The sequence below is a fragment of the Balaenoptera borealis genome (genome assembly GCF_965194805.1).
Source record: "Balaenoptera borealis genome assembly, chromosome: 8".
Lineage (NCBI taxonomy): Eukaryota > Metazoa > Chordata > Mammalia > Artiodactyla > Balaenopteridae > Balaenoptera > Balaenoptera borealis.
Genome location: NC_138865.1, coordinates 42,220,121 through 42,246,659, shown reverse-complemented (window position 1 = coordinate 42,246,659; position 26,539 = coordinate 42,220,121). Strand labels below are relative to the sequence as shown.

General features: G+C 54.2%; 2 protein-coding genes across 9 annotated transcripts in view; one reads left to right on the top strand and one right to left on the bottom strand.

Moving 5' to 3' along the window:
* The window catches only part of NFX1 (nuclear transcription factor, X-box binding 1), a 78,318-nt gene extending 77,649 nt beyond the window's left edge, over positions 1-669 (top strand). For 4 of the 5 annotated variants that reach the window (XM_082402412.1, XM_082402413.1, XM_082402415.1 and 1 more), the window contains one exon: positions 6-669. The gene's annotated coding sequence lies outside the window, so the exon portion shown is untranslated. The remainder of the gene's footprint in view (positions 1-5) is intronic. The other variant, XR_014247588.1, reaches the window with a different exon arrangement.
* A 9,896-nt stretch (positions 670-10,565) lies between these two features.
* Positions 10,566-25,569, bottom strand: AQP7 (aquaporin 7). 4 transcript variants are annotated; one of them, XM_082402451.1, is made up of 8 exons: positions 25,338-25,569; positions 24,097-24,147; positions 19,632-19,749; positions 12,551-12,674; positions 12,015-12,152; positions 11,687-11,805; positions 11,252-11,445; positions 10,566-10,898 (listed from the first exon to the last, which is right to left on the bottom strand). In XM_082402451.1, exons 2-8 carry the CDS (start codon positions 24,120-24,122, stop codon positions 10,649-10,651), a joined length of 969 nt encoding a protein of 322 aa, XP_082258577.1. In that variant the 5' UTR covers positions 24,123-24,147; positions 25,338-25,569; the 3' UTR covers positions 10,566-10,648. The 4 variants fall into 4 exon arrangements, with proteins under 4 accessions (XP_082258577.1, XP_082258578.1, XP_082258576.1 ...); XM_082402452.1 differs by having other exon boundaries at positions 11,252-11,469; positions 12,015-12,107; positions 25,338-25,561; XM_082402450.1 differs by having other exon boundaries at positions 11,252-11,469; positions 25,338-25,548.
* Between the last annotated feature and the right edge of the window lie 970 nt (positions 25,570-26,539).

Genomic DNA, 26,539 nt, shown 5'->3' with positions numbered 1-26,539 from the left:
CCCAGGCCTGCAGCAGCCGTATTGGCTTTCCCTGTCTCTGAGCTCTGGACCTCTGTTTGAATATTCAAAAAACCATGTGGACAGTCCAGGGCTTATGCCAGCAGCCCACTGGAGGCATTCTTCAGGCTCCTTTTAAGGCAGGTACATCAGTAGTTACATTCATTTGGCTCTCTTTGCATTGGCACCTCTCCAGCATGGAGGCCAGACTTGCAACAACTTCCTTCTGCTCCAGAACAAGCCACAAGCCCCAGAGCAACAGAAGGAGAATTGAGAAGTGACATCACAAACCTGGCACTTAATTTTACTAGGAAGAGCAGGGCTGCCCTTTGGTCCTGACCCAGATGATCTGCCTTGAAGGACATGATGTACAGCAATGGGAACAGGTGACTGGAGGGAAGAGACGGAGAGCTACAAAACCACCTCTAACTGAGCCCGTTTAGCAGAGGGTCAGTGGCACCACACCCAACAGGAAGCTCATGAGCATCTGTTACTTCTTTCAAGCAGTGAGTTCAGTGGGTGAACTGTACCCTGAGAGCATCTCAAAATCAGCAGGAAGCAGGAGACCTGATCTCACATTCCAGCTCTGCCACGTAACAGCTTGCGGCTGCTTGGTGGAGTGGCGATATCACCTAACTCACCAGGGTTGTGAGGATTAAATGAGATAACGTACATGGAGGTGCCTGGTCTGTTATAGGTGCTGAAAGTTTATAGTAGCTGGAAAATATATAGGCATCTTCTTTCTCCATAATACCAGCCAAGTGAAAAATTAGAATGCTAAGCAGGGCACTTCTGGTGAATGCTTGCGTCCCTACCCGTGCCAGCATGTGCTAGGGCTGTGGGAAACAGACATGGCCTGTTCTTTTACAGTTAGTAATCCAGTGGGGGACACATACCTGAACAAATAAAATGAAATGGTTTGGACTGGCACAAATAGGTCATTAGTCTGTTTATTAAAAGCTGAAGGGCTGTACCAGGAGTTTTTTGTGGCATGCTAGGAACGGATTAGCCCTCATGCTTAGGGGAAGGACCCCTGGATGGGGAACAAAAGCAGAAGGAAGCATTTGAGCTGAGGGGAACAAAAACAGAAGGAAGCATTTGAGCTGAGTCTTGAGATGGTAGACTGCCATTTGGAGGAGAGAGGCATGCTGAGTAAAGGTAAAAGGCATGAAGCCCGGGGCTGTGGTTTGTGGGAGGTTTGAGGAAGGATTAGTTGTCCAGAGTGGGCAGACAACTGGAGAGACGGTTGTTAAGCTGGAGAGGTGGACAGGGGTCAGTTTGTAGGGAGCCACTGAAGGATCCTAAGCAGAGAGCAGCATGGCTGGATTGATGACCTAGGACAGGAGTTGGCAAAGGTTTTCTGTAAAGGGCCAGATACTTTAGACTTTGTGTTGTGGCCACCCAACTCTGCCACCGTCGTGTGCACGCAGCCCCAGACAGTACCTGAGGGGATGAGCATGACTATTGTGATAACCCTTTATAGACACCAAATCAGAATTTCATTGAACTTTTACATGTCCCAAAATAATTTTATTTTTTTCCAACCTTTTAGAAATTAAAAAAAAAAAACATTCTTAGCTTGTGGGTTGTTCAAAAACAGGCTAGATTTGGCCGTGACCTTAGTTTGCCCACCCTGTTCCTAGAGCTGTTACTCAGGCAGAGTGTGTAAAACGATTGGAGGGCTAACTTTGAGGCAAGAGACCCAGCCAAGAGCTGCCAGAGTGATCCAAGTGAGAGGAAGAGGGTGGTGGGAGTTGGTGCTGCAAAGAGGGAAGAGGTTCAGGAGATCCAGGAGGTAGGATAGGCTGCCAGGGTTCATCAGGGAGCTAGCCCCCCTTGGATCACCAAAGGGACCTCAGACCCCTCAGCAAAGGGAAGCTGTTTCTCATGTGTTTGGTGGATTCTTCACTAAGCAGTGGCCTTAGACAAAATTTTACACATCAAAGTAAATTACATTTAGTGTGGGCTAAAGGAAAAGACACCTCCACCCCTTCCGTGGAGGGAGCCAGTGGGCATCAGGACCCCACTTTTGCTCCCTAAGAATCTGGTGGTATCTTCCTACCCCTCCAGCCCCACAGTCTCCTCCAACAGGAGTTTCTTCATGGGGCCAGAGCTTTCCAGAGGCCAAGTTCTTAACTCTGGAATTCCCTCTGGCTTGTCTAACAGGGCTGGCTCCTCTCAACAGTGGTACAGTCTGGCGTGTGGTGGGAGGTTGTGTGCAGGAAGGAGATGAAAGCAGCCCTCCTAATTTCAGGGTCTGTGTGAAGCCGCTCTGGATCCTGTCCTGGACAGGGCCTGGCCAGGCCGGGGAAGAGGCCAAGGGAGGGGAAGAAGGAATGTCAGTCTTGTGGGGGAGGTGCAGAGTCTCAAACAGTGGGTCCTGTGGTTTAGGTCTGGGGGAGTCCTTGCCATGTGGTGCCGGCCTTGCTTCATGCCTGAGAGCCTGGAGATCTTGTTCTCTAAGGAAAACCTGCCGGTGTGCCTCCTCTTCCAGAACTGGGGAGGGATGGCCAGGCCAGGCCAGAGCTCCTTCCCCTTCACAGACCTGCCTTCTTCATCAGTCCCCTCACTCACACACCTGCCACAGCCATCGGGAAAGTTCTACCTCCCAAACTCCCCACGTGGCCTCAGCACAGGTGTCCCATACCGTCTCCAGTGGCCTTTGAGAGCTCACAGATCCCCAGGGCATTGTCTAAGCCAGACCAACCCCAGTCTAGAAAGCCCTAGCCGGAAGGGACAGGGCTCTAAGGGCTGTGTGTCAGGGCAGAACTAGAATCCAGGCCTTGGGTTTCCCAACCTAGGCCAGGAGGGGCTGCGTCCTTAGGAAAGGGGGAGCTGTCTTCCCCACACAGTTCCCTTGGAGTCCTTCCCAGTGCCTTAGGCTGCCCTCAGCCCCAGGTTTCATGCACACAGCCTCTCGGGAGACCCTGCTGCAGAGAACCCGGCTGAACTGCCGGAACCCCCGATTGGCTGCCTCAACTTGCTCTGTGCCTGAGCAGTTTGCTTCCGGTGTCCGGGCATTGATTTTCCCACCTGTCAGCTGGGTGATAGTTCCTGCCTCCTGCCGAGAGCCTATGGGAGGATAGTGGGTAGGGAGGGTCTCCCAGTGTCATGTGGCATCTCAGCGTGGTCAAGCCTCTGGAGCCTGTCCCAGAACTGTCTCTCAGGGCGTAGGGAGGGAAGGAACAGAGCAGTCGTGAAGCTGCTCTGGCAAGGGCTGGGGCATTCAGTCACCTCCCCCCTTACCCCCCACCCGCCCCCCGCCTACCCCAAGCCTGCCACATGGGTGAGGGAGTGAGGGGTCTTCACCTACCCACACTTTCCCAAGAATTTCTAATAGAAGAATAGCTTCTAATAGCTTTTGAGCACTTTTGATACACCAAGCACTGTGCTCATCTCTTTTACTCCTCAAAGCCCCATAAAGTATGTATGCTAATTTTCCCGATGAGGAAACCGAAGGTTGGAGAAGTTAGATCACTTGCCCAAGACCACTCAGTGAGTTGGGGATCTGAAATTCCTACCAGGTCTGACCCCAAGACCTGTGTCCTCCCCACTCCCTGGGCAGAGCAGTGGCAGCTCACACAGCTCATCCTGGAGTCACTAAGACTGCGCGGCCCAGCAGGTCAGGACAAGTGGGAGGGAAGCCTATACCATGTCCCAGTGTAGAGAAGACCCCCAGAAGATGAGACTGCCCCCTCGTGGGGGCAGTGTGTGTCCCCAAACCAGGAGCCTGGGCATGGGGCGAGGGAAGTCCTTACACTTTGCCTCAGGAAAACGCTCTTCAAAACTTTTTAGATGAGTTTATAACCAATATCTTTTAAGTTTCTCACCTTTTCATCCTTTTTTTAATACTGTTTTTTCTCTGCTTATTGATAGACACAGTATAGGCACAGGAGGAAAACATCCCAGGCAGAGGGAGCAGCAGTGGTGAAGGCTCAGTGGTAGAAACATGCCGTGCACCTTCAAGGAACAGCAAAGCCACCAGGCCAAAAGGGGGTGGATAAAGGAGAGAGCAGCAGGGGCCTTGAGGTCATTGGAGGGCTTCGGGCAGAGGAGTGAATGCTAAGATCTGGCTCATTTTTGGAAAGGATCATCCCAGCTGCTGTATTGAGACTAGACTCTAGGGCTGAGTCAGAGCAAGCGGAGAGGCTGGGAGAGCAGTCAGAAGACCACTGCTGTAATGCTGAGAGGTGGTTGGATTCTAGGTGCGATTTGCAGATAACACCTATAGGATTTGCTGACGGCTGGGATGTGGCGTGTGAGAGGAGCAGAAACGACTTCAAAGTTTTGGGCCTGAGCAACGGGAAGATTGAATTTGCCATTTACTGGGATAGGAAAGAGTGTGGGAGGAGCAGGCTTGCAGGACGAAAATCTGTCCAGTAGGCGGTTGTCTGTGGGAGTCTGAAGCCTGGAGACAGGATTGAGCTGGAGATCTCATTTGGGGAGCTGTTGGCATATAATGGTATTTAAAGGCTGGTGAAATCATTTTGGGAGGGAGGGTGAAAGAGAAGAGGTCCAAGGATTTTGCCCTGGGCACTCTGTCATCCAGAGGGCAGGGAGCTGAGGACAGGGCAGGAATCAGAAATTGCCAGAGCCAGAGCTGGGGCCTGAAGCTGCAGGACTCAGTGATACGGGGAAGTGCTGTGGAGTGAGGGTCTCTAGGGCCTTTTTCCACATTGCCCAGGAGGGCATGAGCTTCCCTCACTTGTCCTGACCGTCTGAACCACCTGAGGGAAGGAACCGGCCCCAAGGTACAGGTCAGTTAAGGCCCCAGAGTGTTTGGGCTCCCAGAGCCCGGGGAGATCATGGGCCTTGGCTGCTTCCTCCTCTTTAGCCGTCTCTAAAACATGGGTGCTCCCCAGGGCTCCATCGTTTCTCCCTGGGCACCTCATCCAACTGCAAGCCTTCAGCTGCCACCCTGGGCTTCAAAGCTCTTTCTCTAGCCCAGGCCCATGCCTCTCCCACGATGTCCCACAAGTCCCTCTAATTCAGCACATCCAACCTCTAGACTGTCTCCGGTGTCTCCAACCAGTCTCCCCCATCCAGTCTCCCCTGCCCTGGCACTGGGCCTCCGTTGGGAATTTATCTTCAGTCTAACGTCCCCTGACCTGGGGCCAGAGGCCAGGGCAAAGGTGGAAGAATGTGGCGGGGCAGTGAGGGCAGGAACACACTCTTGCTGGCCTGGCAGGGCTGTTCCAGGGGCCTGTTGGAACCCTCATCTGAGGAATCCTCTTTATCAGCCAACAAGGGTTCTGTTGGGTCCCTGGAGGACTCAAAGGCTCAGCCCTAGATTTATGACCTCATCTGTGTGCCTGGGCGTACCTGGCTCTGAACCGTGTGTCTCATCTCTCAGCCTCTGAGCTCCATCACTCACTCAGGCCCCCAACTGAGCCCAGAGCATCCCCTGCACACACCCTCCAGCACCTCCCCCCACCACCTTGGCTCCTGAACACAGACCCAAGGGGAGACCGCGAACTCTGGTAAACTTGTTCCATCATAGTGGAATGCTGATGGCAAAACTGAAACCTGAAGCACCTCATTCCTCTGGGCCACGTGACCCCCATTTTGCAGATGAGGAAACTGAGGCCCAGAGAGGTTCAATAACCTGCCAGAGCTCGGTAGGGGGCACTTGAGTGTTTGGGCTCTTTTGTTTATTTAGAGATTTTGTTTTTGTTTTTTAATGTTTTCCTGTTATTTTAACTTTACCTGTATGTTTTATACATACGTTTACAGAATATATTTCACAATTTAAAGACCAAACAAAACCCGGCAGAGATCGTATCAACAAAGGACTGGAATCCCTACTCTGTACCCCTTACTGAGCCAGCCTCCCCAGCTCCCAGATTCCTTGGGTGTCAGGTGGGCGTGGTGACATGAGGACCACGAGACGGTGTAGAGTGATAACAGTACGCATACTCCCCATGTGCCAGGCATAACTCATTTCATCATCCCAGCAGCCCTGGGAGGTGGGAGCTATTATTCTTCTGTCCTGCCTAAGGTCATACAGCTAGTGAGTGGCAGAGCGGGTATTTGGATCCGGGCGGGCTGGCCTCATTGTCTGTGCTCTTAGGTGCCACGGTTATGAGCCCTGCAGCACATGGGAGGGTGGCGTCACACCTATTCCCACTCTGGGTTAAGCACAGGGGTGGATGCAGAGCCAAGCTCAGGCTGCATGGCTCTAAGTGGCCACAGCCTTCTCCCTCTGAGGGTGCCAACACCAAGGTCCAGCCCGAGATGGCTTCTCCCACCTCTTCCTGGGCTGCAAGACCTCATCTGAGGGAGGGACAATGAGACCAGCCAGACCGAGGTGCTGCCTGTGTGTGTCTGTCCCTCGGAGGGCCTGAGTGGGAGAGCAGCAGGCTGGACAGGGAGTTAGGGGCTCTTCCCAAGGCCAGGACCACCGAGCTGAGGACCCAACCTTCATCGGCAAAGCCCTGGAGGGGCTTGGCCTGGGCCTGGGGGATCATTCTTGTCCCATCCCTGTCCCCATCTCAAACACAGCCTCAGCTGGCATAGGGGCAGGGGACAGTAATGGGGTCATGACATGAGGCTTCGAAGTGCTGAAAGAAGTCAGAGCTGGGAGGCTCCCCAGACACCAACAGATCCAAGCCTCATTGTACAGACAGGGAAACTGAGGCCCCGAGAAGGGAAGGGTCCTGTCTGGGTCACACAGCCAGTGCATGCTGGTCTGGGACTAGGAGAGTGAGAGAGGAGCCAGAGCTCCTATAGCTCACATCCCAGCCTGGCCCCCTGAGCTGCACAAATGTCCCTCCTGAGTCCAGCCAGGGAGTGGTTACAGGAGGGACTGTGTGTGAGCAGAACTCAGATCAGGGACTCATAAGGCGCCATGACACCCGCCCCACCTCCTCCCTCCCTCCCTCCCTTCCTCCCCTCCTTCCCTCCTTCCCTCCTTCCCTCCTTCCCTCCTTCCTTCCTTCCTTCCTTCCCTCCTCCCCTCCTTCCCTCCTTCCCTCCCTCCCTCCTTTCCTCTCTCCCTCCCTCCCTCCCTTCTTTCCTTCCTTCGTTCCTTCCCTCCTGCAGTGGCACCTCCCTCTCTCCTCCAGAGACCTCCCTCACCTCTGCCCCAAGCCTTGGCCTCACCTCTCCACGGGCTTGGGCTGGGTTCACCCTACCCCCCCCCCCACCACCACTTCTCTGACCTTGTCTTCTTCCACTCCCCAACTCTTTCCATTCCAGCAATGGTCCGTCCATTGCTTCTGCCTTGCTTTCAAATCCTCTTCGTTGCCTTCCCTCAATATCTTTGTGGACAAGAGTTATCATTTATAACTCTGCAGGTTTGTGAATTGCAGTGCCCCTGAGCTCCATTTTTCAACTCGCTTTTTTGGGAGCTGGCCGCTTTACTCATTTACTTCCTCAGCTCTCCAGTCTTCACTCCCACACACAATTCCTATCCTCCTTTCCTGCTTTTCCTGCTTAGTGTGTATCACAAACACACCACATATTTTGCACAGAATGTCAGCTCCGTGAGAACAAGGACATTTTCCATCTTAATTGTGCCTACATCCTCGGCTCTGGAACGGTGTCTGGCACGTTTGTAGGCTGTCAACCAAAGTCTGCCAAGAGAACAAAAGGGGTGTGTGCCCTGTGCACAGAAATGCTCTGTGACCAGGGTCAGGGTTCATCTGAGCCTGACACTGGGATGAGAGTCTGCAGGAGGTTATGGGCAATGGGCCTAGTGTAGATCTGTAGCAGAGCAGTGGACAGGAGGAGGGGTTCTGGACAGAACCCCCTGGCTGGCCTGCCTCCAAAGCCGCGTCCCGGGAACATGAGGATGCCAGGAGGCTGAAGTGGTCAGTGGGGCAGAGGAGGGTAGGAAACAGAACCCTAGGGCCTGTATATGCCCCTCCCATCTGTGACTGAGGCCTTAGGGTCACACTGCTCTGGAACACCAGGAATGAGAGTGGCCACCCACCCTGTGTTCACAGGGTCACTGAGGCTGAGAGGGGAAGAGACCCGTCCAAGGTCACGGAGGGAGGCAGCTGGCTGGCATTTCCAGCTGTGGGCCCCTCCCTAGCCACTCCCAGCCCTGGTTCCCTGGCTCAGCTCCTCCCATCGTGGGATGTCAGACACACTCAAGTCTCTCCTTCCTCCCTGCACCCCCAGCCCCCTAATCTCAGTGGGTCCCATACCTGTCACTCTTCCCACCACCTGTTTTCATGCTATTGCTATTTCTTCTTCATCTTTTAGAATACATGATACCTACGAATGAATATATATCACAGTTGTATGTTATAAGCACAATCACATAACAAACCCAAAAATTTACCCCAACTCCAGAACTAGAAAATTATTAATAGCTTGCCCCCCATGCTCCTCCCCATCTTATCACCCATCTCTATCTCCATGGAGGAAGCCTCCCTTCTTTTTTTTTAAGTAGTTTTATCACATACGTACACCCAAAGAATATATTCCTTTCTGCTTGTTTTTTTAATGGTGTAAGGTGTCGTACTCCCTCGCTCTCTATGCCTCCAAACTTTCCCCGTGTTGTTGCAGGTAGCTGTTGTGCCTTAGTTTTCACTGATGTATCGTATTCCACTATATGTGACTAGACTGCAATGTATCTGTTCCTCTGTTGATGGACATCTGGGATGTTTCCAGTGTCCCCTGACCACCCAGCTTGTGCCCCTCGTCAGCCAAACCTCTTGAGAGGCCCACTCCACCTCACAGCTGCCTCTTGGCTGTGCTCCCAGGACCCTGCTCACTGACCCTTCTTTCACCCTTCCTCGGCCCCAGCTATATCCCCACAACCACAGTTTCCCCAATCTCTGCTTCAACTCTCTTCTGAGCTCCAGACCACACAAAAGGCATAATGGTTTATTGAGCACTTACTCTGTGCCAAGCACTATTCTCAGCATTGTACATATTTTATTTCATTGAATATTCACATCAACCCAAATGGCAGGTAATATTATTAGACCCATTTTACAAATGAGAAAACCGAGGCCCAGAGAGGCTGAGTAACTTGCCCAAGACTACACACCTCTTGCCCAAGTCCCATAGGCACCTCAAAGTCAATGTGTCCACGATATAACTTACCATCTTCCTCTTCAAACCAGTTCGTCTCCCACGCCCCACGCTCAGTGGGGACGTCTCCAACGCCCTGGGCCCAAGCCAGAAACTGGAAGTGAGCCCTGGCCCCCGCCTCTTCCTCACCCACTCCTTCCTCCAGTCCAAGCCCAGGTTCTGCAGGTTTTACCTCCTTGGTATTAGGCGAATCCCTTCTCTCCTCTCTGCCCACAAGCGCTGACCTGTTAGCTGCCCTGCCACTCCTCTGGAGCAGCCTCACACCACACTCCCTTGCAGGCCCCAGTCTCCCCGTTTTCCAGCATCCTGCACACTGCAGCTCAGGTGGGCTTTCTAAACCTCATCTTGCCATGCCCACACTTCCAGAAGAAAGCCCAGCCTCCTCTGCCCGCTGTCTCCTCCTACCTTAAAGTGTGGCAACCAGCCCCAGGAGGGACACCCCCCAGCCCCCATTCTGCTCTGTCTCCTCCTGAGGCTGGGCTACGAGCCCCCTCTTCACCACTTAGCTCCTTCCTTGTGATTGCCTGTCCCCAGTAGGGGCTGCCCCCCTCGAAGGCAGAGACCCAGCCTCATCCGCAGGGCCTGCACCCAGGAGGAGCTCCATGATTGTTGGAAGGCTAAATGCACGAGCAGTGACAGGAGCCATGGGTGATGCTGCCTTCTGAGTCCCAGAAGGCAGATGATTCTGCACCCCGGGGTCAGTGGACTCTGGCTGCCCCACCGCCACCCAACCTCTGCACCTGTCCCCCTGCACCCCACGAGACCATTTCCTGTGCCCTTTGGAAGGATTTTCCTCTCTGCATCTTCCTTTCCAACTCTGGAACTCCCTACCGTGGGAGAGCTCTGGCCTCAGGAAGAAGGAAGATGAGCCCAATCTCTTACCTCCTTTCAGTCTTCATCAGGCATTTTCAAGGGTGGGGGAGACTTTGCTCCCATGGGAGAAAAAATGGATCCTTGGAAGGGAGAGATTTTTTTAATCTTACTTTTTTTTGTATAAAGCAAAGATATATGTACAGTACATAAACAGATATACAGTATATCTGTGGTATTAAAATACTGTGTGATTAAGGAAGAAATGTCTAAAAGGCTCCTGAGGGGGCGATAATGAAAACAGGATTGAGAAACTCTGACCTACACACTTGGGACTTGCCTTGCCTGGTCCAAGGACTGGCCAGAACTGAGGGAGAGTGTAGAGTCCTATCCCAGGGCACTCAAGGTATATCCAGAACTGACCCCCACCTGCTAGCTGGTGTCCCTTCCCCCAAGCTATCCCCTCCTACCCTGTGCCTGAAAGTCCATTGTTCTGTGTCCGGTGTCCTGTGATCTGATCCTGTTCTTACCGAGGCCACAGGTTGGCCCTTCCACTTTCTTCCCCAGGGGCGACCCAGCTCCCAGGGCCGGAAGGAGTCGGAGGCCTCTCACCTCTATGCTCAGCCTTGGGCTACGGCATAACCCTGGGGCTCCTGGAAGAATCCACGAGGGAAGCCCAACCACAGGAGGCACCCAGGAACCGGGGGTGCCACTGTGGGACAAGGCTTTCTTTATTGGGATGGGGATGGGGTCACAAATAGTCTTACTTAGAGGTGCTCTAGGCAGATGGGGTCACTTAAGGGTGGGACAGGACTGAAGGTCTGTTGTCGGGGGACACAGAGACAGGGGTGAGGGAAGAGGTCATGGGTGGGTGAGACATGGTCTTGGGCAACACAGGTGTTCTGCGGTCTTCATACGTCGAGGGAGTCTCCAGTATCTGGGGCTCCTGCTGGATGCTGGAGCCAATGAAGATCAAGTAGATGATGGCACCTAAGTAGGCACCCAGGGGTGGGGCCACCACTGGCACCCACCACCAGTCCTTGGCGCTGCAGGCAAGAGGCAGAGGCCTGCTTAGGGGGCCGATGCCCAGCATGACACCTGCATCTACCTCAGGCCGAGACAGAGAGTAGGGCCTGAGAGTAGAGGAGAAACCCCACCTTAACCCGGGAGTTGCCCCTGAGCCTGGGGCACCGACCAGCTTCAGCCTGATTCAGGGACAGAGGCGGGTCTGGGGCAGGGTTGACATTCAGTCCAGGAGCAGGGTCTGGAAGAAAGTCAGGACCCACTCTTGCCTCCCCAGGCCACTGGGAGCTCTGCAGGATGCTCCCGGGCCACTCCACCCCTCCACATGTAGGGAACCCACAGAAAACTCACAGGAGTGGGCTGGACTAGGCAGTACCTGAAGACCTGTGTGCCCCAGCCAGCAATGAAGGTGAAGAAGCGTGGAGGCAGGTCCCGGGAGGGGTTGATGGCATATCCTGAGTTCATGCCCATGGACGCTCCAATGATGACAACAAGGATGCCGATCACCAAGGCCTGTGTCCCTTGCAGTGCTGGGTTGTTCCCCTTGTCCGTGATGGCTAAGAGACACAGCTGAAGCATCCCTGTCACTAACACCTGGGGAGCAGACACCGTGGCAGCCACCTGGGGTCCCTAGCCAAGCCATAGGGCCTCAGCAGTGCCCCCAGCCCAAACCCGCTGGCAGAGACATGTCCTGGTACAAGGACAAGTCCCCATCCAGAGTTCTTGTCCTCTTCACCATGAGGGGCTGCCTGCTGGCTCCCTCCTGAGTGGGGGAGGGCTTGAGGAGGGGCACCCACCCTGGACCACTGACCTCATCCAGGAAGCCCCTCCACAAGGTCATGTGGTCAGGAAGGTAGGTGGCAAAAATGTTAGCAGTGGCTGTGGGACCAGTCACTGTCAGCCTTCCCCCCGAGTAGTCGATGATGGCAGCTGTGGAAACACAGATTGAGTATAAACCTGCCCCCAGCCAAACCGCACTGCAGTCTCAGAGATGAGGTTGTAGGATGGAGGGCAGGGAGCAGCTCCAAGACTTTTCTCTCCCAGACATTTTCACAGGCTAGGACACTTGGTTGGATCAGCCCATATTTCAGGGGAGGAGGCTGAGGCCAGAGATGGACAACCCAGGGCGGGACACTCACTGTAGAAGAGGCAGTAGATGGTGGCAGCAGCCAGGAAGGAACCCAGGAACTGACCCAGAACATACACAGGAAACTTCTTCCAGGACATGCGGCCTAGTGCACAGTTGGTGAAGGTCAAGGCCGCGTTCATATGGGCCCCTGCAGGGAGGGTCAAGTGTGTCGGCGTAGAAACAAACACCACTAATCAGTAATACTGAGAGCAACAATAATAACGGCTAGCGTTCGTGCAGCGTACTCACTCCACGAACACGGACCCCACGAGGCAGGCACCACCATCTCCATTTAGCCATTACGGAAAGTGAGGGATGGAGAGGTTCAATCGCTTGCCTAAGTTGACCCAGCTAGTTAAAAACAAGGGGTCAAGGGGGCTCGTGAAGCATCTGGGCAGAGGAAAAGGGCTCAGGGTGTTCTCCCTCCACGTGGCCCGTGAGGGCAAGGCGCTGGCTGGCTTGGAGAAGGGGACGGCCGGAAGGGGGCAGGCGGAGCCCGCAGGGGACACCCGGCCGTGCCCGCCAGGCTGGGCCCAGCCCACTCACCGGAGATGTTCCCTGCCATGTGCACTCCCATGGTGACTCCGAAGCCAAAACCCAAGTTGACACCGAGGTAGCTCCCCATCTTGTCTCCTAGAACCATGTGGGCTATGGCGCCGAGACCAAACACCTGTAGGAGAGGGCCTCTGAGGGGGCTGCCCACCCCGAAACCCCAACCTCAGAGCAGCGCTCGGAGCTCAGCTGGGGCCCCGCCCCTCCCGTGCTAGGCCTCCCCGGCGTTGCCCTTGGGGACCCTCTGCCCGCCCCTCTCCTCCAGAGACTTCCCTCCTCATGACCTCTCCCCCCTTGCCCCTGCCAAGGCCTCTCAGACATGACCAGTGAGAGCTGGGTGAGGGCTGTGCAAGGAGCCCGGGTGAGGCAGTGGAGTGAGGGGCTCTTACGGGCATGTCCAGGTCCCTAGACTCCAGGCGCACCTGAAGGTCCTGGAGGAGGCAGGGCTTCCGGGAGGGCAGGGCTGGTGTGGATTCGACCCCTCAGAGCTTCTCACACTTCAGCCTAGCCCGAAGGGAGTTTCTTCAAGGAGTCTCCAAGCCTCACATCTGGACTCTGCCAGGAACCTCCAACCATCAAGAGCCCCACACACTGAGCCCTGGAGCCAGCCTCGTTCCCATTGCCCTCGGGCGTCACTCCTGAACTTCTTGCCCATCCCCAAGCACCAGATCTCAGCAGGTGACACACAGCCCACTGACCCCCTTCACAGGGAGGTTAGAGACCTAAAAGGAGGCCCTCACTCAACAACACCCACCTGCCTCTATATCCACCTTCCCTTCAGCTCTGGCTCCTGCTCCCACCTCTCTCTCCTTCTGCAGAGACCTCCCCCTGGCCTGTATCCTCCACACTCCCCTTGACTGGCTGCCACACACTCGGGTCTCTTCCTTCCTGAAAGTAAAGCCTCCCGCCTCAGGCCGGCCTCCCTGTCCACCTGTGGACTGCTGGACGCCCCCTCCCATGTCAGTCAGGCTCCAGGAAGGACCCGCTGGCTGGCTCCTTTATCCCTTCCCTTGCCCTCCCTCCTCAGCCCGGCTTCTGCTTCCAACTGTCACGGACACCGGCGCTCTGTCCGAGGGCTCCAACCTCCGGATTGCCCAAAGGTCCCTTCAGGCATCGTCTCACTTGACTGTGCTGACTTTCACTCCCTTAAACACACTGTGCTTCTGGAAAGTACCTCCTCTTTGGCTTCCATCCCTCTCCCCTTTCCTTTTCCCTCTGTAGCCTCCCCCGGTCCACAGTTCCTTCCCACATTCTTCTTCCTTCATCTGCCTCATAAAATACAGATGATCCCAAGGTTCTAACCCTGGCCCTTTTCATATCTCACCCCAGTCACTCCTGCGTTTTCTTACCAGGGCTAGAGCTTCAGATATGCCTGATGCACTAATTCCCAAAACCTCCACCTGGGAGCCAGATCCCTATTTCCAGATACCGACTGGAAGTCTCCGGGGTGCTTCACAAGCGTCTCCAGCTCTATTTTGAAAGCTCACCATCTCTCAGAAAGTGTGATCTTCATCCCATGTTCCCCCATCCCAGTTGGCCAAGCCAGAAACTTGGATGTCCTCTCCCTCCTCCCCCACACACAATCAGCTCAGCTTACATTCTCCCAGATCTTACTCAGTCTCCTTCTTGCAGCCAGAGTGACCTAACACAAAAATCTGACCATGTCTGCCTTTTGTTCAAAGGTTCACTGGTTCCCTTCCATTTCTAGGATGAAGTCCAAACTCAGTAAGCCACCTTTTAAGACCCTTGATTTCATGCCTTCTGCCTCTCAGTTTCTTATCTGCTCCAGTGTTCTCTATGTTGAGCACTAGTGTTACTAATAATAGCATTACTACTATTATTAAGAAAAATAACCATTTATTGAACACTTACTATATGACAGCAAGTTCTATCTGTCACCTCCTCTAACCCTTAAACCAACTTATGCATTAGGTACTATTATTCTCCCCATTTGACAGATGGGCAACCAGAGGCTAAGAGATGTTGAGTGGCTTGTCCAAAGTACAAATCTTGCACATGGTAAGCCAGTTTTTGAATGTAAGCAGTCACCTATACCAGTCTCAGAGCAAACAAGCACACTGCTCCCTGCATGCCTTGCTTTCTCATGCCTCTGTGTTTTTGCATATGCCACTCCCTCCCTCTGGAATACCTACCTGATCCTAGATCCTGAAAAACTGACACTCTAAGATCATGTTCAGGGGCTTCCCTGGTTGGCGCAGTGGTTGAGAGTCTGCCTGCCAATGCAGGGGACACGGGTTCGAGCCCTGGTCTGGGAAGATCCCACATGCCGCGGAGCAACTAGGCCCGTGAGCCACAACTACTGAGCCTGCGCGTCTGGAGCCTGTGCCCCGCAACAGGAGAGGCCGCGATGGTGAGAGGCCGCGATGGTGAGAGGCCCGCGCACCGCGATGAAGAGTGGCCCCCGCTCGCCACAACTGGAGAAAGCCCTCGCACAGAAACGAAGACCCAACACAGCCATAAATAAATAAATTAAAAAAAAAAAAAAAAAAAAAAATAAGATCATGTTCAGAGACTTCCCTGGTGGTCCAGTGGTTAAGAATCCACCTTCCAATGCAGGGGACACAGGTTCAATCCCTGGTCGGGCTACTAAGATCCCACATGCTGCGGGGCAACTCAGCCCGCGTGCTCCACAACCACTGAGCCCACATGCCTCAACTAGAGAGCCTGCACACCAGAAACTACAGAGCCCACACGCTCTGGAGCCCATGAGCCACAACTAGAGAGAAGCCCGCGCACCGCAACTAAGACCCGATGCAGCCCAAAAAATTAATTAATTATTAAAAATTAAAAAAAAAAGACCACATTCAGACGGCACCTCCTCTGAAAAGTCTATGTGTTTTGGATATGTTGTCTTTGAGGGACCTCTAGATGTCCAAACTGCTGGAAATCAGAGTCTAGACCCGTGTCATCCAATATGATGGCCATGAGCCACATGTGGCTATTATGTACTTGAAATGTGGCTAGTCCAAATTGAGATCTACTGTATGTATAAGGCACACACCAGATTTCAAAGGCTTAGTAGGAAAAGGAAAATGTAGAAGATCTTATTCATAATTGTATATTGATTACATGCTGAACTGGTAACATTCTGGGTATATGGGTTAAATACAATAACTATTAAAATTAATTTCATCTGTCACTTTTTACCTTTTTAATGTGGCTACTAGAAAATTTTAGATTACATATGTAGCTCATATTGTATTTCCTTTGAACAGTTCTAGAGTTTTTGAAAAAAGAAAACCTGAAGAATTGTGGACACAAGGGCTGCAGTTGAAGCCGTCGGGGAGGATGAAGACCCCCGGGGAGAGGGCGCAGGGTGAGTGGGCAGCTGAGGGCTGAACCTAGGGCCGAACGTCAGCCCTCAGGGGTGGGCGTTAGAAACCCCAGCTGGAGCAGCTGTTGAAATGGAAGAACAAAGAGAATGTGCCCTGGACCCCAGGGAGAAGCAGAGTTTCCCAAGAAGGGTGTGGCCCACACGGTCATGTGCAGACTCCGGGTCAAGCGCGAGAAGGCCTGGAAAGCATCCCTTTGGGTGTGACCATCCAGTGGTCATGAGTAGCGTGGTGAGCACTGTATCATCAGGCCATGGGGTCAGAAGCCAGGCCCCAGAAAGCATGAGGGGGGTAGGTGGTGAACAGTTGAAAGGACCAGGGTAGGCATGCCTTTGAGAACCTACCTGAGAAGGGAGGGAGAGCAAGTGTGATAAATGAAGGGGGTCACGGGGTGAAGGGAGGGATGTTCTGTGTTCTGCTGTTTTAGGTCGAGAGACCTGAGTGTGTTAAGGTTGAGAAAGGGAGGGGCTGAAGATAAAGGAGAGAGGAAAGGACGAGCAAAGTGTCTGAGTAGCGCTGGGGGCGGGGAGCAAGGCCAGGCCAGGCTGGCAGGCTTGGGGGGTCAGGAGGTGCAGGGGCTGGAGCAGGCATGGAGGGTCTGAAGACCAAGGGTCCCCATTTCCAAGTAGGAGCTCAAAATCATTTACTAAAAATAATGAATGAGTGAATAAACCCCACGTGATCTCCTGTGTCAAGGTTGCCAACTGCCAGCCCCTGGACCTAAGCCGTCCAGCACACGTTTTGTTTGGATAACCTGGTTTTGACACACGCACAGAAGTTTCAGCTTCTCTTGCAAAATCAGAAGCTCCGCAACAGTGGCCCGCATTCTACGTGGCATGGCAACGGTCGGCTGGAGTGGTGGCGGCCACGTCTTCGCATAGGTCCGCACTCTGCCGTTAGCCACCATCCCACCACCCTCAGGTGACTCTCTCTGGCCCCCCACAGCACGAGTTTGCAACCCCTGCCCTACTACTGACAACTACAGCTGGTTTGCCAGGGCTCTGGATAGCCCAGCGCCCACCCTCTCTGGTCAGTGAACATGGCCCAGCCTGTCCCAGTCCCTCCAATAGCCACGGGCCCAGCCCGGAGGACAACAGCCCTGGAGGTTACAGAGTGGAACCGAGTGGAACAGTCTGTTTCCCTCATCTTGTCGGCAATAAATGGGGCCCAAGGTCACTCTAGCTTTTCTAAGGAAACCTTTGCGCTGGTGACTCACTGAGCTTCCTATCAACTGAAAAAGCCATCACTTCTTGGCACACAGGCCCGACACCTAAAAACAGCAACAACACAATGTCCTCTGTGAGCATGAATCTCACAAAGTTCTTTTACAAGGGGGTAAACTTCCCTTCGATCTTCACAACAACTGCACGGCAAACGTTTCTGCTCCCAAGGGAAACCGAGGCCTGGAGAGTGGCCTTGAACTACCCAAAGTGAGGGCCTTACCTCAGCTGGGGGACAGTCAGAAATCCACAGCTAAGCTAAGGGACAGAGCATAGCGATGAAGGGTCAAGACGGGGATATTAGACTGGACTGGATTTCATCTTAACGTAAAATGTGACCTTGGACAAGTGACTTTGTCTCACGGAGCCTCAGTCTCCCCACCTGTGAAATGGGGATAATAATAGTACCTCCCTTACAGGGCTGTTGTGAGGATTTGGGAAGATGCTGCACATAAAGGCTTAACATTATAGTGCCTGGTATGCAGTAAGTGCTCAATAATAATCTCAATAAAAGGAAGAAAAATGCAAACGTGGGCAGTGGGCAGGCATGAATGCATGTGGTCAGTGCTTGCTTTCCCTAAGAGCTCTCTGAGGAGGCACCCTCCCGCCTCCACAGTTCCAAGGTTTAACAGCCCTATTGGGGCTGGAATGTCTTGTCATAAATGAATTACTTTGCCCTGGATTAAGGCAAGAGCGGATCTAGATGCTGTCGTCACAACTCAGGAGGGCAGGTAATGGAGGAGGGGGAGACAGCGAGAGGCAGGGAGGGGAGAGCAGCTGAGAGCGCTTGTCAGTTTGACAAGCAACCAACACATATGTCCTATGTGTGTGCTGGGTGTCGGGCTCTTGACCTTCTTCGCACAAGTTGGCCAGCTCGATATTAGTAAAGTTCTGAACAGTTAAGATGCTTATGTAAGATCACAGAGCTAGAAGATAGCAGAGCCGGAATTCAAACCCAGCTCCAAAGCCCATGGAGGCCCGATTCAACACACTTAATAATGTCTGAGAAGACAGACTCTGAGCCACAGAGAGACCTGCCCAAGGCCAGCTGGTGACTCAGTGGCAGGATGATCAGGATAAGAACCTCGGTGTCCAGAGTCTCCTGAGCTCTGTGGATCCCACTGTCTCCTACCCCATGACTCAATGCACAGACACTCACACACACACACACACAACCACACTCATCCTCTCTCCCCCACTCCCAGCCCCCGCCGCCTCTGGCGTGCTCCCGACGCCTTCGCTTCCCTTCCCAGAGGCTAGCCCTTCTTTTCATGGACCTGGGCCTTCATAAGGTGCAAACAAGCATGGCCACAGCTTAAGGGCAGAGACTGGATGGGATAAGTGGCAGGGCCGACGCAGGTGGAGGGACAGGGAGTTTCCAAGAAAACCCACATCCCACTTGCATATGGTTTCTGTCCCATCATCCACTAAAAGAGCCCTCACCAAGGTGCCCCGGGACCTCCAGGTTGCCATACTCTACAAGAAGGTGTCAGCACTCACTTCTCTGGCCTGTCTGCAGCCTCCCACCCTGCTGACCACTCCCTCCTTGTGGACCCCGCCACTTCTGTAACCTGGTCCCCCCCCTTCTCCTCTCACCCCTCCGGTCACTCCTTCTCAGACCCCTTTGTGTGCTCCTCTTCATTCTTCAGGCTCTGTCCTCAACTCAGTTTTTTTCTCTTTTTGTACATTCTCACTGGACAGTTTTTATAACCACAATTCATATTCTGATGTAGTCTAACTCTTTACTTCCAGCCCAAGCCACTCTCTAGAGTTCCAGACCTCTATAACCAAGCACCCCCGAGATTTCTCCCCGGCACCTCACCTGGTCACATTAACACTGACCTCACGCCTCGCCCTGCGCTGGGCCGCAGGCTCCGCGGAACGGCCCCCTAAGCACTTACCCCACATCTGTTGCTCGCAGGTTCCATCTTCCATAACTCTCTCAGATGTGTGCTTTCTTCTCCATCCCTGGACCGGTCACACCCTCTCTCTATCCTAGGTCATTGCCACAGCCTCTTCAGTTCCCCTCCCTCCAGCTTTGCCCGTTTGGCTTAGGCTCCACACTGCGCCCAGAATTTCCTTCTAAAATCCAAATCTGGCCATATCATTCCGCTGCTTGAAAACCTTCGATGCCTCCCCATTGCCCTCAGGATTGATTCTCAAAGCCTCAATGTCCTCTCCAATCTCTTTGCTCTTCGCTTCCCTTCCCCCCACTTCCAGGCATGCCTCCCGACCCACCCACCCCCAAGCAGCCCAGGATTTCATTCTGCTCCCACGTACCATGAGCCCTTTCTCTCCCAAAAAGACTTGGTGAGAAAGACAGAGCTCTCTCCTTGTTTTCCCATGCTTCTCCCTCAGGCTCGTAGCTCAGATGCCGGGGGATGGACAGTGTGACTCAGGGCCCAGCCGTGGGGAGGGGGTCATGGATTGCCCTTGCTGAGCCCCACCTTCCTGAGGCCCCTTCCGCAGGGCCTGCTCACCCTGTGCCACCCACCCACTCACCATCATGACAAACGTGCTCAGGAACTCGGCCAGGAACTCGCGCACCATCTCCTTCTGCAGTACTGCTTTCATCCTTGTTACCGCAGGCGGTGTGACCATCTTGGACATGCGGGTAGACCTGAAGCAGCAGCCCGAGCCCATGGGCAGAAATGAGATCAGGCGCACTTACAGTCCATCGGGTTTTCAACTCATGGCTGAGTTAATGGGTAACCCAGTGGCCTCTCCACACACCTCCTCTTGCCCAGGGCAGCTGGTACTGCTGGGGTCAGAGGCATGTGAGAGTCCCAGGGATGTGGAGAGGGACTGGGGGTATCCAGATCATGCCCCTTCTTCCTCCTGATGGGGACTGGACCACTGGGAAGGGCGCACTAATGAGGCCAGGTTGCAGAGGGGGCAGCTGGGAAGCCAGTACGCGCCATCTGTGCTGCCAAAGAGCCTCAGGGGAGAAGCAGGTGGGAGAGAGCAGGCAGGAGAGTGGAGCTCAGTTGTCTGTCTGTCTGCCTGTCTGCTGGGGCCAGAGCTCTGGGGACACAGGTAAGGCATCAGGCAGGAGCTGGCAACAGTGAGGCTCTGCAAACAGCACAGGTTGTGACAAAGTCTGCTCCCGGGCTCTAGAAACAGCACCGAGGCCTGAAGCATGCCCCAGGTTCTGCCAGAGACGACGGGGACGGCAGAGTATACCAGGCTCTGAAGCAAGGTCAACACAAATGAGTGAGTGAATGAATGAACAAATGAACGGGAGGGACAGAGGAAAGGAGGGACTGTGTCTTACTCCCTGGTGTATCCTCATTGTCTTGCACAGTGCCGGGCACATAGTAGGTGTGCAATATACACTGTCGAATGAACGAAAACTGAGAATTCATCTGTTACTCTCCACTGGATCCCCAGAACTTCCCACAGTGCCTGACACATGGTAGAGGCTTGATAAACGTTTGTTTAGTAAGTGCATGATTGGATGGATAGACAGATGAAAAAGGGAGTTAGAGGCTCTATCTTCTGTTGGTGGTGGGGGAATAGGACTTGAGTGTGAGGAAGGAGACGGTGTCTGGAGGCTAAGGAGGAGGAGGAGGGGTGCAGATGCCTCTAAGTGCAGCCTCAGTGCTTGTTCAGACTGGTGACCCTCCCCCACCTCCCACGCTAAGTGACCCTCGCCTTCCTCACCCTGCTGGGGTCAGCAACATCACCTGCACCCTGCCTCAGCTTGCTGACTTTCCCCAGCCTCACACCAGCAAAGAGTAAGGACAGGGAGTGAGAAATGTAACCCAGGCATGGATAGAACACCTTCCACTTTTCTGGCTGGGACCCCATGTTCATTTCTCACCCACCCTAGTCCTTGCTCTCTCCTTACTTCAGGGAAACAAACCCAGGACTGAGCATATGGAGGGGGATGTAGAGTTGCCTGGATGGTCGGTCCACTGGCTCCCATCCAACTGCAGCTCCCATGCAGCATCATATAAGGGTCGCCTTGCCCCTGTGCCTCCTCAGCCCTGAAGAAGAGCCTGAGACAGCAGGAATTCAAGAACAGTCCTGGGAAGGTACCACAGAGGCAGAGGAGAGGCAGACAAAGCAGGAAGTCACAGACACCAAGAGAGCTCTGGAACCCTGGCCCCTTCCTCCTCACCACAAAGCAGGCAGGAAGCAGTAAGTGACAACCACCAAGGAGCCAATGAACCAAAGATTTATTGAATGCCTAGCATGCCTACTATGTTCAGTGACTGTAGTAAAGAACATTGGCATGATCCCTGCTCTTAGGAAGACGAACAATTAACTAAGCAGTTACTTAAAAGTGTAAAGAGTGTTGCCACAAGTGAAGAGTGGGCACTATGGGATTGCAGGGAGGAAGCAGATGACCCAGAGGAGGGAGTAGGAGGCTCTCCCAGAGGAAGGGAAACTTAGGTCGAGAATAGAAGACCGGCCAGATGAAGGAGCATCAAGGGAGGCTGGGGAAAGTTCTGGGCTAATGCTTGGACAAAGGCTTGCAGCTACGACAGTGTGTGGTGTATAGAGGAATTCTATAAGGATGGGCTGCAGAGAGAGAAGGGAGAGTGGCACGAGATGGGCAGAGAGGGGCAGATGGCCTCATGGCCCACGTTAGGGAGTCTGACCTCGCCCCAGAGGGCCGTGGGGTGGAGGATTTAAGCAGAAGCACTGTCTCCTCTTTGGAGGCAGGAATAAGGGAGCAGGAGTAGAGGCGTGGTGAGCAATCAGACAGGCTGAGAGGTGATGGCAGCCTGAGCCAAGAAGGTGCAGTGGCGGTGGTGAGAGGAAGACAGTCAAACTGACAGACTTGGTGTCTTATTAGAGAGGAGAATGGAGAAGGAAGAGTCAGGGATGACCCCAGGCTCTGGCTAGAGCAGCACAATGGCCTGCGTGAGGCACATGAGAGAAGCTGCAGGCTTAGGCTGGAGAATGAGGGGTCCCCTTCTGGGTGTGGTGAGTTTGGGGAGCTCACTAGACAGCTAAGTGGAGGTGACCAGTAAGGAGGCTGCTGGTCACGTGGTCTTGTTTAGAGATACCCATTTGGAGGTCATCATATCATAGATGGTCATCTGACCCATGGGCATAGATGAGAGAGCTCAAGGAAGGGTATAGAATGATAAAGGGCATCTAAGAAAACTAGCCTACAAACCAAGAAACTAACAGCCAATGAGGTAATTACCTAAGTAATATGTGCTAACCAAGGAACTAAATATCTAACAACTCACCAACCAACCCTTCGACTCATCAACCTAGCAACGTAACCAACTAACTGATTCTCCTATTAACCAGCTCGTTTAATTATCTAATAAACCAACCAGCTGCAAACTATCCAACTAACCTCAAGCCAACCATTTAACCGGCTAACCAATATTTATCCATTTAACAAATGTTTGTTGAGCAGCTACTTATAAGTCAGGCACAAGGGGTAAAAGTAAAAATCCAGTCTCTGCCCTTGGATGGCTTCATCCAGTGGAGGAGGTGGATAACACCATCAGAGCAAGAAGCCCCCGGGCGGGAGGCAAGGCCTGAAGACACTTGAAGAATGGGCAGGTGGTGGTCTAAAGTGGCTGTGAGGGAGTAGGGATGTGGGAGTGAGGATATCTTTCATATTTTAGCAGATTGGTGGTTAGATGTGAGGCGTGGGGGACAGAATATCAAGGACAAGGCCTTGACTTCTGGCTTGAGCATTGGAGGAGAAGGGGATCCTTGACTGAGCTGAGACCACAGGAAGTGGCGGGAGAGGAGTGGAGAAGGCTGTTTTCAGCTGGGACTGAGCTGCCTGCAGGACCAGTGGGTCTTTGGAAAAAGTGTCTAAAGCCCTATGAGAGTCCTGGGCAGAGACAGCGATGTCATCGGCACAGAGGGGACCCATTCATTCTCTCTATCCAAGAACACACAAGCAGACCAACATCCATGCTCGTGTGGAGCTGACAGGCAGAGATGAAATGTCCTAAGTGGTCATCTGTGTGGTAGAATGTAGTACATCCTACGGGAAAATGTAGAGCAAGGAAAAGGGGGTGGGCAGTGACTGACTAGGGCAGTCAGGGTGAGCTTCACTGAGAAGGTGGCATTTGAGCAAAGACAGAGAGGAGGGGGCTTCCCAGGTGGCACAGTGGTTAAGAATCCGCCTACCAATGCAGGGGACACGGGTTCGAGCCCTGGTCCGGGAAGATCCCACATGCCACGGAACGACTAAGCCCGTGCGCCACAACTACTGAGCCTGCGCTCTAGAGCCCGTGAGCCACAACCACTGAGCCTGTGCGCCGCAACTACTCAAGCCCGCGCACCCAGAGCCCGTGCTCTGCAACAAGAGAAGCCACCGCAATGAGAAGCCCACGCACTGCGAGGAAGAGTAGCCCCAACTAGAGAAAGCCTGAGCGCAGCAACGAAGACCCAACGAAGCCAATAAATAAATAAATAAATTTATTTAAAAAACAAAAAGGACAGGGAGGAAGGGAGGGAGCGAGCCCTGTGGGGAACTGCGGAAAGAACATTTCAGGCAGGGGGGATGGTCACTGAAGGACTCTGAGCATGTCTGAAGGAAAGGAAAGGAGGGGAGAGTGGGGTGGGGGAAGGTCAGGGAGGAAACGGGCACTAGATAGGCAGGGCCTTGGCCATTGCAAGGACTTTGGCTTTTATTTCACCCCAAAGAGACCTGAGCCTGAGCGGGTGAGAGGTAGTGAGTTCAGTTCAATTGAGCACAACCTACACAGGGGCAGCTGGAACCCACTGCCCAACCCCTTGACCCTCATCTGGGTCTTTCTGAGCCTCCCCTCAGCCCAGCGCCCAGCCCATGCTTGGCTATGGGCACAGGTGGGAGAGACCCTTCTTCTGGGCCCCATGGGCTGGTACGGGGTGGGAAGGAAGGAGTCTGGGAGGATCAGCTACCATGAGGGAGAGGCTGAGAGAGGGGCAGGGAGGGCCCTGGGGGTGTGCTGGGTGCAGGACGGGAGGGCTGGGGTAGGGGAACGGGTGGGATGCTTACCGCTTCTTCCTGTCGGCCTGAGTCATGTTCTGTCTTTGAGATTTTTAGGTGCTGTGGAGCCAGAGAGAGGTCACTAGGGCTGGGGGCTCAGAACTTCGCCCCTCGTTCCCATCAGACCTCAGCTCCCCCAGGGGAGAAGCCACAGGGACAGCTCCTGCCAGGGCCAACCCCTCAACCCAGCCGAGCTGGCAGGGAGGGAGAAGGAGGGGTCGGTGTCTTCAGCCAATGGGGAGTGGCACTGAAGCCCCACCCCCTCACCCCTGCTGGCCCCCGGACTCGTGGCCCCCCTGACTCGTGGCCCCCGGACCAGGCCCTGCGGAGGTCCTCCTGACCTTCCCAAGTCTGCAGCCCAGCTTTGGACAGTGGAGATGCCCACAGCCTCCCCCCAGCAGCTCCACCCTCACATATGCGGGTATTATTGTCTTCAGTCTAACCTCAAGCTCTCTTGCTGCTGACTTAAACTGTGACTTTCCAGGGCCTTGTCTGCCTCCCCTTGCACACACAAACACTCACACACACACACACACACACACTCACACACACACACACACACACACTCACACACACACAGGATGAGGTCCTGAAAGTTCATTTAGTCCTAACCCCCACCTCAGAATGAAATCTACCCTCTCACCTTTCCTGAAAATTCCCCCTTTTAATCCCCATTTTCCTCACAAATGACAGCACAAAGGTAACCCTGGAGTTTCCCCATCCTGCATGCTCCCTCGTTCTCTAGCCCGCTTCCCTCTAACTGCAGCCTAAGTTCACATCCCTAGCCCTGATGGCAGAAACCCTCTAGCCCCAGCCTCTCAGGAGGGGACTCCAAAGGGAGGAACCACTCCAGCAAAGCCAGAAATCCACCCATTACTCTGATCTGCATCCCTTCTGCTTTGGTCCCGTGTCGCCAGTCTCTACTCGCCCCCCCACTCCCACCCCCCCAGGCTCTGCTGGCCTCCCAGCCCCACACACCCTCCCAGTCTCTGCTGCACCACTGGGCCTCCCAGCAGTCAGTTTACAGATAAGGAAACCGAAGCCCAGAGAGGAAGTGTGATGCGCCCATATGACACAGCAACACAGGACTAAACCAGAACGGATATCCAGGCCTTCAACTCCCAGCTGGGGTTCCTTCCCCAGACAGTCCCACGGTCACCTCCTCCCCATGTGGTCCCCAGGAGTGGCACTCCCAGGCCTGGGTCCCAGGGGAGGCCCCCTGTCCCAGCCCTGCCTGGAACCCGACTCACTCTGCCGAAGTGCCTTATGTGTCCCAGCGTCTGCCTTGGGGGCCTCTCAGTTACAGCAGGTCTTGAACTTGTTCCTCCGTGACTGTCTCAGGCTCTGGCTGCAGCCCCTGCGAGGGCTCCGCTGTCCCTGCGTCCCCAGGCTAGAGCCCGCCTCTCGGCCCTCCTCGGGGTGGCCCGAGCACTGCTCTGCTCTGCTGCTCCAGGGAAGAGGTCAGTGGGGCAGGGGTTTGGCCCCTGTCACTTGAGCCAAGTCCAGATGCACTGCCCAAAATAACATCCGTTCTCCTGCCAGCAGCGCCACGGAGACCAGGTTCTGAGGCAGCCTTTGTGAGGTCAGAGGTGGAGCTCGGTGTGGGCGCTCTGGGCCTCATGGTGCCAGAGGAAGGGCCTGTGCTCCAAGCCAAGGGTCCAGCCCAGAGCCAAAGGAAGCCCTCCCAGGGCCCCAGACCTGGGGGAGGCTCCAGAGGCTCCTGAGTGCCCCCGCGGTGGTCAGAACTGCACAGAAAGGGGATTGGAGGTGGAAAAGTCTGGAGATCAACAGCCAGGTGGAAGGGTTGGGGAGAAGACCCTAGGTCAGACCTAAGGGAGCGCCCATCCCGAAGGAAGAAGGGGAGACTCACGCCCTGGACTCAGGGGCCTCCCAGTCTGAGGGGAAGGAAGAGACATCAGCCATATTTGCAGGAAAACCTCAGTCTAAGAGGGGAGGTAGAAAGCCAGGCCTGGTTCTCTGGAGGTTCTTAGTCTGTTGGGGAGGAGACAGAGCCTGGGCCTCGTCCTCTGGGAGCCCCCGTCTGAGTGGGGGAAGGGGAACCCTAGGCCCCGCCCGCAGGAAGACGCCTCCCTTGGAAACAGCAAGCAAGGCCTCTGGGAAGGAGCCAAGCTGGACCAGAATGTAAGGCTGCAGGTGGGGTGACCAAGGAGGGGTCAGGAGCAAACCAGAGCACCAGCTGCCATCTGAGAGGACTTCTGGAGCCAGGGAATGGCTGAGCCTCCAAAGATGGGCCAGTTTGGGATTTGAGCAGGTGACCTGGTGCTGAGAAACAAGGGAGGGGTTGCTGGTCTGCAGACTGTAAGGAGACCCACCAGGTGGAGTAGTGGATGGTGGGCAGTGGGTCCAGAAGCTTCTGAGGCCTGCAGTCCCTCTTTGTGGAGAGGTGGTATAGGATCTGGCTGCAAAGCCAGCTCTGGTAATAGAACTGTCC

What these genes read in the sequence shown, in the direction of transcription:
- AQP7 (XM_082402450.1), bottom strand. Translation starts at nt 24,122, where the DNA reads ATGACTCAGGCCGACAGGAAGAAGCG. An exon ending in TGAGCACGTTTGTCATGATG is followed by an intron (nt 12,675 to 19,631) that starts GTGAGTGGGTGG and finishes CCTCTCCTACAG; the next exon opens with GTGTTTGGTCTCGGCGCCAT. An exon ending in CATCTACTGCCTCTTCTACA is followed by an intron (nt 11,806 to 12,014) that starts GTGAGTGTCCCG and finishes GTGTTTCCACAG; the next exon opens with CTGCCATCATCGACTACTCG.